Here is a 12,957-nt window from a genome sequence, read left to right on the forward strand (position 1 = left end):
CAGTCCCACAGTCACAGAAGTCACATTTCTCTGGGGCCAGGCAGGGCTGATTTGTACGTGGTACAAATATCACATTTCTGTCACTGGACAGTGCTAACGTAAAATCGAAGCTTCCAGAAGGAAGAGTCTGGTCTGTCTGGTTTATATTCAGCTCCTGGAAAAGTTCCTGGCACACAGAAGTACTGCATAAATACTTGGAGAATAGATGGATAGTGGAATTTTATAACATCACAAAACAAAATCACAAGCCAGAAGCAAAAACATGAAAACATTCTCAATGTGCACATATAATGGATTACTTAAATCAACTGTGGCACTTCTCTAGTGGGACTCGGTCAGTAAAAGGCAGGAAGTAGGAATGTGTAAATGACTCAGGCAGATAGATACCCATGCTGTGTCAAGTGCAGATGTGAAATTCCTAAAAATATGTGCGGTGCGATCCTGTTTTATTAAAAAAACACAAACCAGAAGAGGTCAACAATGAAATATACACAATGGTTAATATCAGTCACTACTCAAGAGGATTAGAGGAAAGAGGAATTTTGTTCTGTATTCTTCCTTAATGGTTTCATTTGTAATGCACTGTGTTACCTACCTACCGGAGCATAAAAAAAAAAAAAACTTAAAATTATACATAGTCCTTTAAGAGCAAAAGGAAAAGAAATCACACATCACAATCTGTCCCAAGGACACACAGATAACTCCCCAAATATTTACTGAATGCCGCATCCCTTTCTAGCCTTACAGCATTTAATCTTAACACTATCCCTGCACTTAAATGTTGTTGTCCTCTGTTGACCATGGAGACTCTGCAGACCAGAGAACTTAGGCAGCTTTCCCAGGGTTGCACAGCCAGCACACAATACCATTGGCGTTTGAACCCAGCTTTCTGGTTCTACAACTCATGGGCTCTTTGCCACAGAAAACATGCATGGATACCGTGCAGAGAACCAGATCCCAGACAAGCCATGAACTAGCCACTCCAGTCACATGAAATCCCAAATAAGTGCCATGGCACAACCAGACGCATGAGGAGTGGCTTTTGTTACTCAGGACAGTAGGAAACAGCAAGGTTGAAGCCAGCCAACCCTTTGCCTTGTCTCTCAACTTAGCCCACAACTGTCTGTCCCCAGATATCACACACACACACACACACACACACAGAGCAATGGCACAAGGATCTGGCGCCAGTGAGCACTCGGTTGCTGTTGGTGGAGGCTTCCCAGCTCTCTGGCAGATGCCTTGATTGCGCCTTTGTTGGATTTTCAGCAAATCCCCCATTGAAGAGTTTTCAGCTCACTGGAGCTGTCTGAGCCAAATGCTATAGAATCGCCTTTCAGTGGCAAGGACAAGGCATTCCAGACTGCACGCTGGGAGGCTTGTTTCCCTTCACACTTGACACAAGCAGGCTGTGTGTTTACCCACACACACACACATGCACACACCAACAAAGCTGCTGCAGCGGCAGTATTTCTCAAAGCTCAGAAGCTGGGCTTCAGCAGTGTGTCCCTCGATCACGCCTATCAGGAAAAACAATGTAATTCCTTCTAAGCAAAGTTTCAACCAATGGCTGGAAAATTCGGGAGAAAATGAAATGTAATACTCTATTAAGCCTTATTTTGCCAGCACAAGTGAGAGCTCACCCAAGCATGGCGAGTCATTAAAATGGATCTTACATATATCATTATAAATTTAATAATCACCATGACAGCTAGAGTTCAAGTTAAAATGAATGTCAGCTGAGCATGACCAATTGATGTTACCCCAGCTGCCACAGAGCCTCACTTGGGGTTAGATTCTACTTCCAGAGGCTCCGTAGTACATGTGGACCCAACCCAGCCAGAGCCAAGAACAGATGGGAAATACAGACAGCTACACCTAGCCGAGGAGAAGCCGTCATAATTGCACATTATCTCAGTGTACCAGCCCAATTAAAATTTTCCACAGTGTCAGAGGCCCCAAATGTTCTTCCACTAAGTGTCTGGATACCAAACTTGGCTGATACTTGGTCAAAAGCCGTCAGTCCTGGGTTATGTTCAGAGTGACTGTCAATTTTCCTCCACTCTCCCAGAAAGTGGCCCTAGAAATTGGAATGGGCAGGTTGAGTGGGTTACACATTTAATAAATCAAACACCACAAACCAAACCCACTCATCCAAGTTTTGTGAGCTAGTGGGCATTATTTCTGAATTTTAGTGAGTGCAGTTTCAGGAGTGGATTTTTTTTTTTTTTTTTAGGAATGGAATCAGCATATTTTTGGAAAATATAGGGTTTTTTTCCATTTATTTTTGTCCTTTGAAAGTCAGAGTAAAACCAATCCACACACAGCATCTGAAATTACAGGGAAGAGATTTGAGGCCTGTTTCCCCATCTGCAGGTGTTTCACACCGGGAAGAGACAATCTTTGAGACACACGAGAAAAGGGCATATCTACACCACATGGAGAGAATGCCACAAGTTTTTCTACCATGCATAACATTTCAAAGGAAATGGAAGGAAGTATTTTCAGCTTAACCCAAACTCTGGCTCTGTGTGAGCTGTATTTAACTCCTGCTATTCCCTGATCCTAGCAATGCCCTGGGAGAGAGGAGAGACAGCTACAAGTGCCTTCCTAGACAATCAGCTACTCCTCGCTACTCCCCAGCATGTCTGGCTTTTAAAGACAAGTTGAACTTTAACTGGAAGACACAGGTCCTGGGTGGCTGCGGTTTTCAGACCCATGAGAGCAAATGACCTACACTCCACAGGCCACTTTAAATGACTGTGACATTCTCACAGATGGGGCCAAAGAGTGCAATGAGATATGTTTTTGATCCACAAACACAAGAGCCAGCAGACCACACAGAGAATGACCCAAAGCAAACCACCGCTGTCAAGAGCAACATTTCCAAACAGTGAGGAGAGCGATCGCATCCCAAAGACGCTTCAGTACCCAGAAGCTCACATGTGCCTGGGAGTATCTCAACCCCTTTTTCTGTTAACTTTCTTAGCTCAAGTTTACAAAACCTTTGCCTTTCTGGCTCCCAGGATTAAATGATTTGCTCCTTGACTGCCAACATGTCAAGGTAGAAATCAGGACATGCAAATCACAAACCATGACATTGCCGCCATCACCAGAAAAATGCAAACAAACATAATCCAGGAAGAGCAGAATTCAGATGGCCCCATGTGACTGCACACTGACCCACACTTAGCAATTCACACTTAGCCTCGCGCGCCCAAGGGACAAACCAACTTCTGCCACTTACCCTCTTCTGATCTTCCAGTCCATGGGTAACTGGCTTTCTCTTCTGCTGTTGGCTGGACTCACACACAGATTCCATTTCCCAGGAATAAAACTCCCCTTTCTCCTTCAGCGATGCTTCCAAATCCACAGAGGAACAAAATCACCCAGGCAAAAACGATACATGCACCCTGCCAGCCACAGCTCCCGCCAGCCACGAGAGTCAGCGCTGCCTCTTCAAAGGTCTTCCCGTCTTGGTAGAATCCACCGGGGGACGCCACTCACCACCGCTGCCTTGGCAATGAGGGCAGCTGCTGCCGGCATCCTGAGAGCTGGGACTTAGGGCTTCGCTTTAGGTCCAGGACTTGCTTTGTGTGAGCCCAAAGGACAGATTTGGGCCGAGACGAGTCCATATCCTGGGGCACGTGCCACATTACTGCCCCAGAAATCCTGTCCCTCACTGTCTCCTTGGCACGGATAATTTATATGTCAATAACAATGTAAATGGGCATTTAATCCACTGAGCTGATAGCATCCACATCCCTCTCTGGCAGCCTCTGGCTCCCATAAATCACCGCAAACGCTGCACGGAGCTGCGCGCCTCACAGTCCCCGCACACGTTCACTGCAGCCGTGGCTCCCCTCCAGGCTGTCATCCTCCGCCTTCGGGGAGCGAGACCCACACCTGAGAAGAGAACAATCAGTAGTCAGATTTGCAAGCTGTTGGGAGAAGGGCAGCTTCCAGCTGTCTTGCCCACTGTCGGCCACCACACAATAAGGCCCTAACGAAGCAGCATTCGGCGATCATCCCCTGAGCACATCCCTGGACAAGCAGTATCGAGGGTTCCCCCCACCCCCGACTTCTGTTCATGACATAGCTCACCGGGGCTGGAGATGAGTTACCTTTCAGAGCTACGTGGGGTGCATCACCACCACCACCACCATCATCATCACTATCATCATCATCACCATCATCATCATAGAAAAAACAAGGCACCAGGGGATGAGCCAGGGAAGCAATGATCTGTGAAGCAAAAAGCACCAGCATCCTCCCCCAGTTACAGCTGCCGGAGGCCGTGGATGGCAGGTGAAATGCCAGGGCCCACCGGGATGGTGAAAAAGAGCACTCCAGATCATCCGAGGGCTGCGGAGCAGCTGGCCTACAGGAACGCATTCTGCCAGGGAACCTGCAGGCAGAACAGCACCCAGTCACCTCTTGGCTGACGTCACAGAGGCTTGGAGGCACAGGGAGGGGGGAGGAAGGAGCCTTCTGCACCAAGGATGGCGTTCACGATGGGTGCACCCTTCCATGAGTGGGCCAAGAGAATCCCATGAAGATGCACCAATAAATAAGGGTAGATGCCCCATCCCACACACCAGCACTACCAGGAAAGAAAAAAAGGGAGGCAGGGGAACCCCCTTATTAAAAGGTACCACTTTCTTGCCAGCATTGCTAATCAAGCAGTAGCCATTCTCCAATTCAAGCCGCGCCAGCCTCCAGGAGAGCTGCAGCCAGATCCAGCCGCAGCGGGCACTAGACAGAAGCCCACAGGCCCTTCCTTGCAGCTGTCTGGGCTGGTGGCTACTTTGGAGCGAGGCTGAAGCCACTCCCCATCCCTGTCACAAAAGGCTTTTTGTGCAGCTCAGTGCCAAAGCAGGGGAAAAGGCAGACAGGAGATGCAGCCACAGGGGGCTTGTGTGGAAGAAGAGGGGGACCAGTGGATGGTGGACGCATGGGAGAGGAGCTGCAGAAGGACTGTGACTTCACAGGTGAGTCCTTCATGCTAAACACTGGGCCACGGCAGATTTCTGCAAGGGACTTGTCGAGCCACCAACGTTCTGAACGTGGTAAGAATCCATGAGGGGTTGAACGTGCAGAACAGAGGCATCTAGTACACCCACGGGGACTGACGTTAGAGGCGCCATGACTGAAGCCCTCTGCTTGCTCCGGACATAGCTGAACTTCCAGAGAGAGCGGTAGCACCTGCTGGCTGCTCACTGCCACCATCTCCACACCCTTCCAAGGGGTCCTTGGCATCGGTGAAACCTCAGCCCCATTCTTCCTAGCTCCAGATGACAATGCAAGTCAAGTCTGGCAAACTGGCCCCAAGCATTGCCTTTACCTGATTTCAACTGAGACCTCACACTAAGGACTAAGGACTGAATTTCAACTCTGAAACATGCTCATTGCGGGATTTTAAGCAAGATAACTTACCTTTCAGAGCTACGTGGGGTGCACCACCACCACCACCATCATCATCATAGAAAAAAACAAGGCACCCGGGGATGAGCCAGGGAAGCAATGAACTGTGAAGCAAAAGTACCCCCCAGGCTCAGTTTGCTGGTCTTTCAAGTGGGGCTATTGGCAGCCCATAAGAATGGAAAGATCAAGATCACCCCCTGACCTGGGAGAGGTGACCAAGAGCTTACTGCTAATGTGCATTGAACGTTTGCTGTGTCAGGCACAGTCTACTCCTTTACATATTCACTCATTCAGCAAATCTCTGTTGAGGGATTGCTATGTGCCAGTCATTTCCTTCTGAAGGGGGATTTACAGCCGTGCATTAGCAGTGAGACAACTGAAGATAACAGAAGCCAGGTTACTTGCCTCAAGTCACATAGCTAGGAAGTTGTGAGTCTGAAATTTGAACCCAGGTCTGACTTCAAACTTCTTTCTCATTTGTCTGCTAGGCTGGAAAAATCACTGTTAATTGACTTCCCGAGAGCAGCCTGAATTCAGAGTCCACACTTTGGAGAGCGGCTCACTCTCCTCATGAATAATCATAAAAGAGGAAAAGGCAGATGCCCAGAGGGCTCTCCGCCTTGCAAAGCCCTCTCCAGAGAGGCTGCTTCCTTGGCAGCCCGGCGCTCTCCCTGTCTGAGAGCAGCTCTGCGCTCTGCACCGGGCCCCTGTGCAGGAGCTCTCTCCCGGGTGAGACCCTGTCACATCCCATCACACCAGCCGGTGCACACGCCCCGGGTGCACATGGGGACAGACGTTTCTCGTGGCAGAAATGCCTCCCCACCAGCGGGAAGTGGAAAGATGTTCAACACCTCCTGTGAGCCTTTTGTGCTTGCTTTCAGGAGTCCGTCTCCACCAGGGCTGGACCACTGCCGTCCTATGCTGGAGCCAGGGTGCAGAGGGGTCACCAAGGATGCTGGTGTCAGCTGGCTGCCATAGCTGATCTGTTTCCCCACAGGGGAGGGGCACTTCATGAGCAAGTCTCAATGTCAAAGCTCTGGTATCTTACTGCCAGGGAAACCTCGGAAAGTTCAAATCCACATGAACGAAACAGAGCTGAAAGGCAGGACCAAGAGCACAGCTAACTGGATTCCGCTTGCTGGATTGATCCCTCAGTGCAGTGATATATCAGCAGTTTCTCATCTCCGTGCTGTGAGTCAGCCAGGAGCAGCTGCAAGCACAAGGTGGGGGGGAGGCATGGCCATGTTGCACCCTAAGATTGGCTCGGGGGTGCCTGGTGGGCAAGCCCAAACTTTGCCTTGGAATTCAGAAGACAAGCCCAGCTGTTCTAAAGACATTCTGAGCACATTGCCAAAGCTTCCTCCTGCCTGCTCCACACACACGCTCCCAGAGGTTTCATCTCCAACTCCTTCCAGGCAATCCCCAGGAAAACAACAAACAAAACCTACAGACTGGCTTGGACATGTGGGCAGGAAAGGGTCTAGCATCCCCAGAGAGCGGAGGAGCTTGCTCAAGTCCCTTCCTGCACAGTTCCATTCCCTTCCAGATGCCCAGTTGGGATTCCAACTGGGTGGCAAAAACATCCTTCTTAAAGTCTCCAACATTTTCCAAACCAGGCCGGGCTACTTCCTCCTCAATCCTCTCCCTCTCTCAGCTGCTCCCACCTCCTCCCACTCCCTTTTCCTGGGAGCTGCAAGGAGTGGGGAAACTGGTTTTAAATTTGGATTTAAGGTTGGTGGGTGAGAAACAGCACATCATCGCTGTATGGAGTAAAGCTTCTGCAACAAGGGTGCACCGGTCTTTCCACTGGTCTAATTAACACTCATCACCAACCCGACATCTTTAATTAGGTTTCTGTGCCAACAGGGGAAACGGAGTAGCTTCTTGGAAAGCGAGCCTTTCGTTAATCAATCAATCAATAAGTTACAGAAGATACACGAAGTGGAACGATGAGGGCATGGTGGTTTCTGGGCCGGGTTTTTAATTTGGGGGCCTTCTTGCTCCAAATGGGCGCCTGCGAGTGAGCCACTTCTTCCAAGTGGCTGGGGAGAGCTAACCCATCCGCCAACCCCAGAGCACACGGCGAGCGCACTACCAGCGAGCGAGCTCAGCCTGCTCCCGCCTCTTCCCCGAAGAAAAGAAAGGATCGCACACAAAAATAAGTCACTGGGCCCCAGCTGGGCAGCACGGGCTGTCACTGCTGCTGCGACTGCTGCCGCTGCCGCCGCCGCCGCCGGAGTCCCTTTGCCGGCAAGAAAGGAGTGGGCTCTGCGGAGCGCACACCCCGGAGGCACCGGCCAGCGCTCGGGCGCCCCCTCCCAGCCGGCAGCCCTCGCCCAGCCACCGGCGGCTACCGGGAGCGTGGGAGAGCGAGAGTCCAGGGAATCCAGGGCCGGCCTACTTGCCCCAGGCTGGGATACACCCCCAGCACGCGCGCGCGCACACACACACACACACGGACACACACACACACACGGACACGGTGAAGACACACACAGACTGGCACCGGAAGCACAGGCACTCGCAGACACAGGCACACAGAGACTTAGAGACCCCCCAACCCCCCGCCCATGTCCAGACACCCCAGGAAGCTCAGATAACAGAGGAGGAAGCGCAGACAGGTACTAGACCTACAGTCGGAGGCAGACGGGGCCAGACAGCACACACACACACACACACACACACACGCTCATAAATTCACTGTAAGACAGGCACACAGAGAGGAAGGCACACACGCCCCGAAACACTCAGACATGCCGGCAAGAGATCTGCGAGCAGCGGCATTCAGACACCGGCATCCTGAGGGGGCGAGCCAGACACCCGCGCCAACGGCGAACCAAGGGGACCCAGGCGCGGGGAAACACCCAGAAACACAATCACGCAGAGACACGCAGACACTCGACACACACGGACTCGCGCAGGCTCAGGCACGTACACACCAAGGGACACACACCCACTGGGGACGGGTGCGTGGACAGCATAGCCGGCGGCTCGGGAAAGTGCGCCCTGGCGCTCGCAAAGGAGCCGCGAGCAGCGCGCGGCGCGCCCCAGCCCCGCATCTGCTGGGAAGAGTTTCCCAGCGCATCTTTGAACAAGGGCCCGCCGGCCGGTCCAACGGTTGCTGAGCTGCGGCCAGCCGGCTTCGGCGGCCAACAGCCCTCCGCCCAGCTCCCAGAGCAGAGGTGGAACCTCCGGGCCAGTCAACGCTTAGCCAGCGCTCTCTCGGCCGCAACCCCCGCCCTGCCCCGGCCCCTGGAGCCCAGCACAGAGCATCCCCAAGTCCTCTGCTCCAGGCCCATCCAGTTGCTGCGGCAAACTTTCCCCACCCGAGCAGAGCAGCCCGCGCCAACCCGCCCCAAGGAGGGGACGCGGGCGGGCTCCTACCTGTGCCCACGCCTGCTTCGCGGAGCCGCGGTCTCCAGCCGGTCTCGCCGGGTACTCCAGCCCGCGCTCCTCAGCCGGGGCCGCTGCCTCTGCAGCCGCTCCTTGCCCTCCCGTTACCTGGGAAACCGCCTCCTCCTCCCTCCCGCCAGCCAACCCAAGCGGTTCACATGGCGCCTCACAGCCAATGGGCAGCCTTGCCATCCCGGTCCCCTTCCAGGGTTCCAAGCCTTTCCCAGGCTAGGGGGCTGCGCGCAAGGGTGAGGCAGAAGCCTCTCCGCACCGCCTGCTGTTCAAAGGCGGGGCCCGTGGCGAGTGAGAGTGGCCGGTCAGCACCCTTCTGCGGGACAGACGCCGCTGAAGCTTCACCAAAGACCCAAAGACCGCACCGCTGAAAAACCTTAGTTGAAAGACGTCTCTGGGCACCCGGTCCAGCTTCCTGCTAAGCTCGTGGATGGTCAGGACAGAGCCCCATTGGGAGCTGTCCAGTCAGTTAGAACACCTCTCCTGCAGGAGCGCTGGCGGTCGCCCAATGGTAAGCGCCTTTCCTGGGGGTAGACTGGGTTCTTTCCAACACGGAATGGAAACCCACATCCACCGCAAGAATCAATTCTGTTCTCTGGGACGCTTAGAACAAGGTTCTCTCAGCCGCCAAACTTCCAGGGCTTCGGAAACTGGAAGGCAGCACATCCCACGCCCCGGATGACCCATTCTGCAGAGCTTATCATCTTCTTGTTTTCTTCCCGGGGCCCTCGTGTCTCTTTCATGGAGCAGTTTGGTCATCAGTGTCCATATGGGAGGAGCACAGGACTAATGGCAAATAAGACTTGGGCTGGTGAAAACTGACATTCTCTCATCTGCTGAGTCGTGCTCTGGACCCAAGACATGGAGTGAAAGGGAAGACCAGACATGTCTGGAGAAACACTGAAGTGGATCTCTCTCCCTCTCCCTGTCATATGCCTCTATTATCCAGTCAAAACTTGATGCATCACACAGTGTGCCCAGGTGGTCCTCCCAGGAGGGTATCCTGGCCTTTCCAAAGCCTACAAACTCTGCCAGTCTTTCCAGGGCCCAAGGCAGATCTCCCATACCACCGCCTGGCAAGGACCGCGTGAAGCCAGCATTCTCAGGGGCATCGCATTAGAACAGGAGCTCGGGACATTAGGTGGCTAATCCTGCTGCCGGATCTTTGGCTGGGAGGTGGAAGGAGACCAAGGCAGGGGTTAGGCAGGGGGGATGCTCTTATCTGCCATCAGAGCAGGAAGGATTGATAAGGACCAGAAAGGATGCAGCCAGAGCTCTGCTAGCCCCAACCACTACTCCCTGGGCCAGGTGGCAGGAAGAAGGGGTGCCCCCCACTTCTCATTAAGAGCAGAGGGTCAGCCAGCGCCGTGGCTCAATAGGTTAATCCTCCGCCTTGCGGCGCCAGCACACCGGATTCTAGTCCCGGCCGGGGCGCCGGATTCTGTCCCGGTTGTCCCTCTTCCAGGCCAGCTCTCTGCTGTGGCCCGGGAGTGCAGTGGAGGATGGCCCAAGTGCTTGGGCCCTGCACCCCATGGGAGACCAGGATAAGCACCTGGCTCCTGCCTTCGGATCAGCGCAGTGCGCCGGCCGCGGCAGCCATTGGAGGGTGAACCAACGGCAAAAGGAAGACCTTTCTCTCTGTCTCTCTCTCACTGTCCACTCTGCCTATCCAAAAAAAAAAAAAAAAAAAGAGCAGAGGGTCCAGCAACGATGTGGGGTTGGCAGAGGCTAGAGAACTGCAGTTAAAGTGTAAACTTAAGCTCACGCAAATACATCCTTATAGGTTACCTTCCCACGTCTTGCTCCAGAGGAGCCCATAGGGTCTGATGAAATGAAACCCTTGCCCTTTCTTAGCCAATCCCTGCAAGTCTCTCTGAGGTCGTTCAAGGAAGAAGACCACTAAGGAGATGTCAGGGGAGTTGCATCATGTACCCAGTCATACAGAGTGTGGTATAGTCAGAATACAGATCTGCATCAGCCAGCCAGAGCTAGAATCCTCTCTCCATCACTTGTCATCTGTAGGATCCTCACTCTGACCCTGGATCTCCTCATGTATAAAGCAGGGATGCTAAAATTCCTCTTCACAGAAATCTGCTGAGGATCAGACAGGACCCTGGATGACCACATGCTTCATAAACAACAACATACCATACAGAGAAGGACTTCCACCGAGTTGTCCCCTATGATATATCAACATTTTGTGTTCACTGAGCTAGACTGTGGTCCCCAGTGTTTGGTGAAACACCAGCCTAGATGTTACTGTGAGTGTATTGTAAAGACATAATGAACATTTAAATCAATACACTTTGATTAAAGCAGATTACCCTCCATAAAGGGCATGCAGGCTTCATGCAATTAGTAGAAGGCCTTCAGAGGAGAGCGAGGTCCTTGGGGGAGTAGGATTTCTATGCTTGTGTACATCCTATTGGTTCTATTGCTCTGGGGAGCACTGAATAACACAGCTCCTTCCTGGAATGATACGGATTTGTCAGGAAAATCCAGAGAGTGGACACACCAGATCCCTGGGTTTGCAGCCTGATCAGCAGTCTGCAAATTATCAGTATATATATATATATATGTACGTTTACCCAAGTCTGGTCCAGGTGATGGCAGGCTTATTTTCCCAATGGTTTCAATCTGCCACTCTAGGCAAAAACCTGTCACCTATTGGAGGTGGGCATCTTTGAGATCGCTTATCTAAATTAGCTACTTTTCTCTTCTGCCCCTCTGCCTCCTGCCCCAGTCTCTTCCTGAATACCAGGATCCAGGAGGACAGTCTGTTCGATAGAGATTCTGATCTTTCCCCCTCTCTCTCTCCTTTCTCCACCCTCTCACACATCCATTGTGATCTCCAATGAGAATTTCAGCAGCAAAGGCCTTAATATTTACTGCCAATTGCAAGATCACTTTTGCTTCAATTAAGGATGCCCACAGTTTAAAAAAAAAATCTCATGCATAGGTGAGTGTTTGGCAAGGCAGAGTGGGCCACTGCTTGAGACACCTGCATCCCATATTGGAATGCCCATTTGAATCTTGGCTGCTCTGCTTCTGATCTAGCTTCCTGCTAATGCACCTGAGAAGGTACAGATGGTAAACAAGGTGCTTGGGTCCCTGCCACGCACATGGAAGACCAGAACAGAATTCCTGGCTCCTGGTTTCATTCTTACCCAGTCCCGGCCATTGCTGCCATTTGGGGAGTAAATCAGCAGATGGAAGATCTCACTCTCTTTTCCTCTTTCTCTTTAAAATACATAAACCTTTTAAAAAAAATAAAAAGCATGTGCAATCACCTACTTAGGATCCTAACTGCAAACCTGACCCTATTACCCCGAGGTAAGACTTATTTCAATTCAGACATTGAAAAGAGAGGAAGCAGAATATATCCAGGCCTCCAAGTAACTAGAAACACAAGCCTCTCTTCACAATTCCTGGAATGAAATTCCCCCTCTCTGATCCCCTTCTGTGTTTACTCAACCTTTTTCCTGGCCTAATACACCTGCTAGCCCAAGTGTCTACATCAGGGTCTCCTAGTGTGGACACCCAATACAATTTTCCAGCAGCCTCCAGAGCTGAGTTTAAATTCTCACGTAAGAATGTAATGGTCACTGACCTTTGGGTCAGATCAGAGGTCAGCCTGCAGCAGCAGCAGCAGTAGGAAAGGACCTTGGAGGGTTAGACAACCTCAGACATTTGCTGTGTGCAGTGAAAGGGCAGGTAGCGCATTTGTTCCTGTTTGTTTCTGACACCTAAACTGAGCCCCTCCTATCTCACTTTTCTCGTTCAAAACAAACTTTTCACAAAGCCCTTCTTCAAATACCTTCAGGCAATACATGAAGGAAGTGTGTGTAAAGCACTTTAGAAAATTGAAGTCTGTCCCTTTTTCCTATGAATTAAAGAAAATCTTTTCTGACCTCAGGAAGACTTGAGGAAGAAAGTCCCAAATCTGAGGTCTCCTTTGAGCACCCAGGTATGGTGGATAAAGCTCAGATACTGTCTTACATGAGCGGGACCCCAGAGAGCTGACCTCTTAAGCAAAACATCATTCTCTTGTGTCTTTAGCCATCTCTGGATTGGACACAGAGCCAGCTGGCCAGCAGAACAGGAAAGTAAATGAAAACTACCCTTCAC

General features: G+C 51.6%; 1 protein-coding gene across 1 annotated transcript in view; it reads right to left on the bottom strand.

Annotated features, from left to right (window-relative positions):
* NAV2 (neuron navigator 2) overlaps nt 1–8,903 on the bottom strand; it is a 763,895-nt gene extending 754,992 nt beyond the window's left edge. Inside the window, exons 1-2 of the mRNA XM_051824899.3 lie at nt 8,809–8,903; nt 3,248–3,906 (exon numbers count right to left, since the gene is read on the bottom strand). Of these exons, the coding sequence (XP_051680859.2) occupies nt 3,248–3,322 (75 nt within the window). The 5' untranslated portion in view covers nt 3,323–3,906; nt 8,809–8,903. The remainder of the gene's footprint in view (nt 1–3,247; nt 3,907–8,808) is intronic.
* Between the last annotated feature and the right edge of the window lie 4,054 nt (nt 8,904–12,957).

The sequence above is a fragment of the Oryctolagus cuniculus genome, chromosome 1 (assembly GCF_051225735.1).
Source record: "Oryctolagus cuniculus isolate XC-2025 breed Fujian yellow rabbit chromosome 1, ASM5122573v1, whole genome shotgun sequence".
Classification (NCBI taxonomy): Eukaryota; Metazoa; Chordata; class Mammalia; order Lagomorpha; family Leporidae; genus Oryctolagus; species Oryctolagus cuniculus.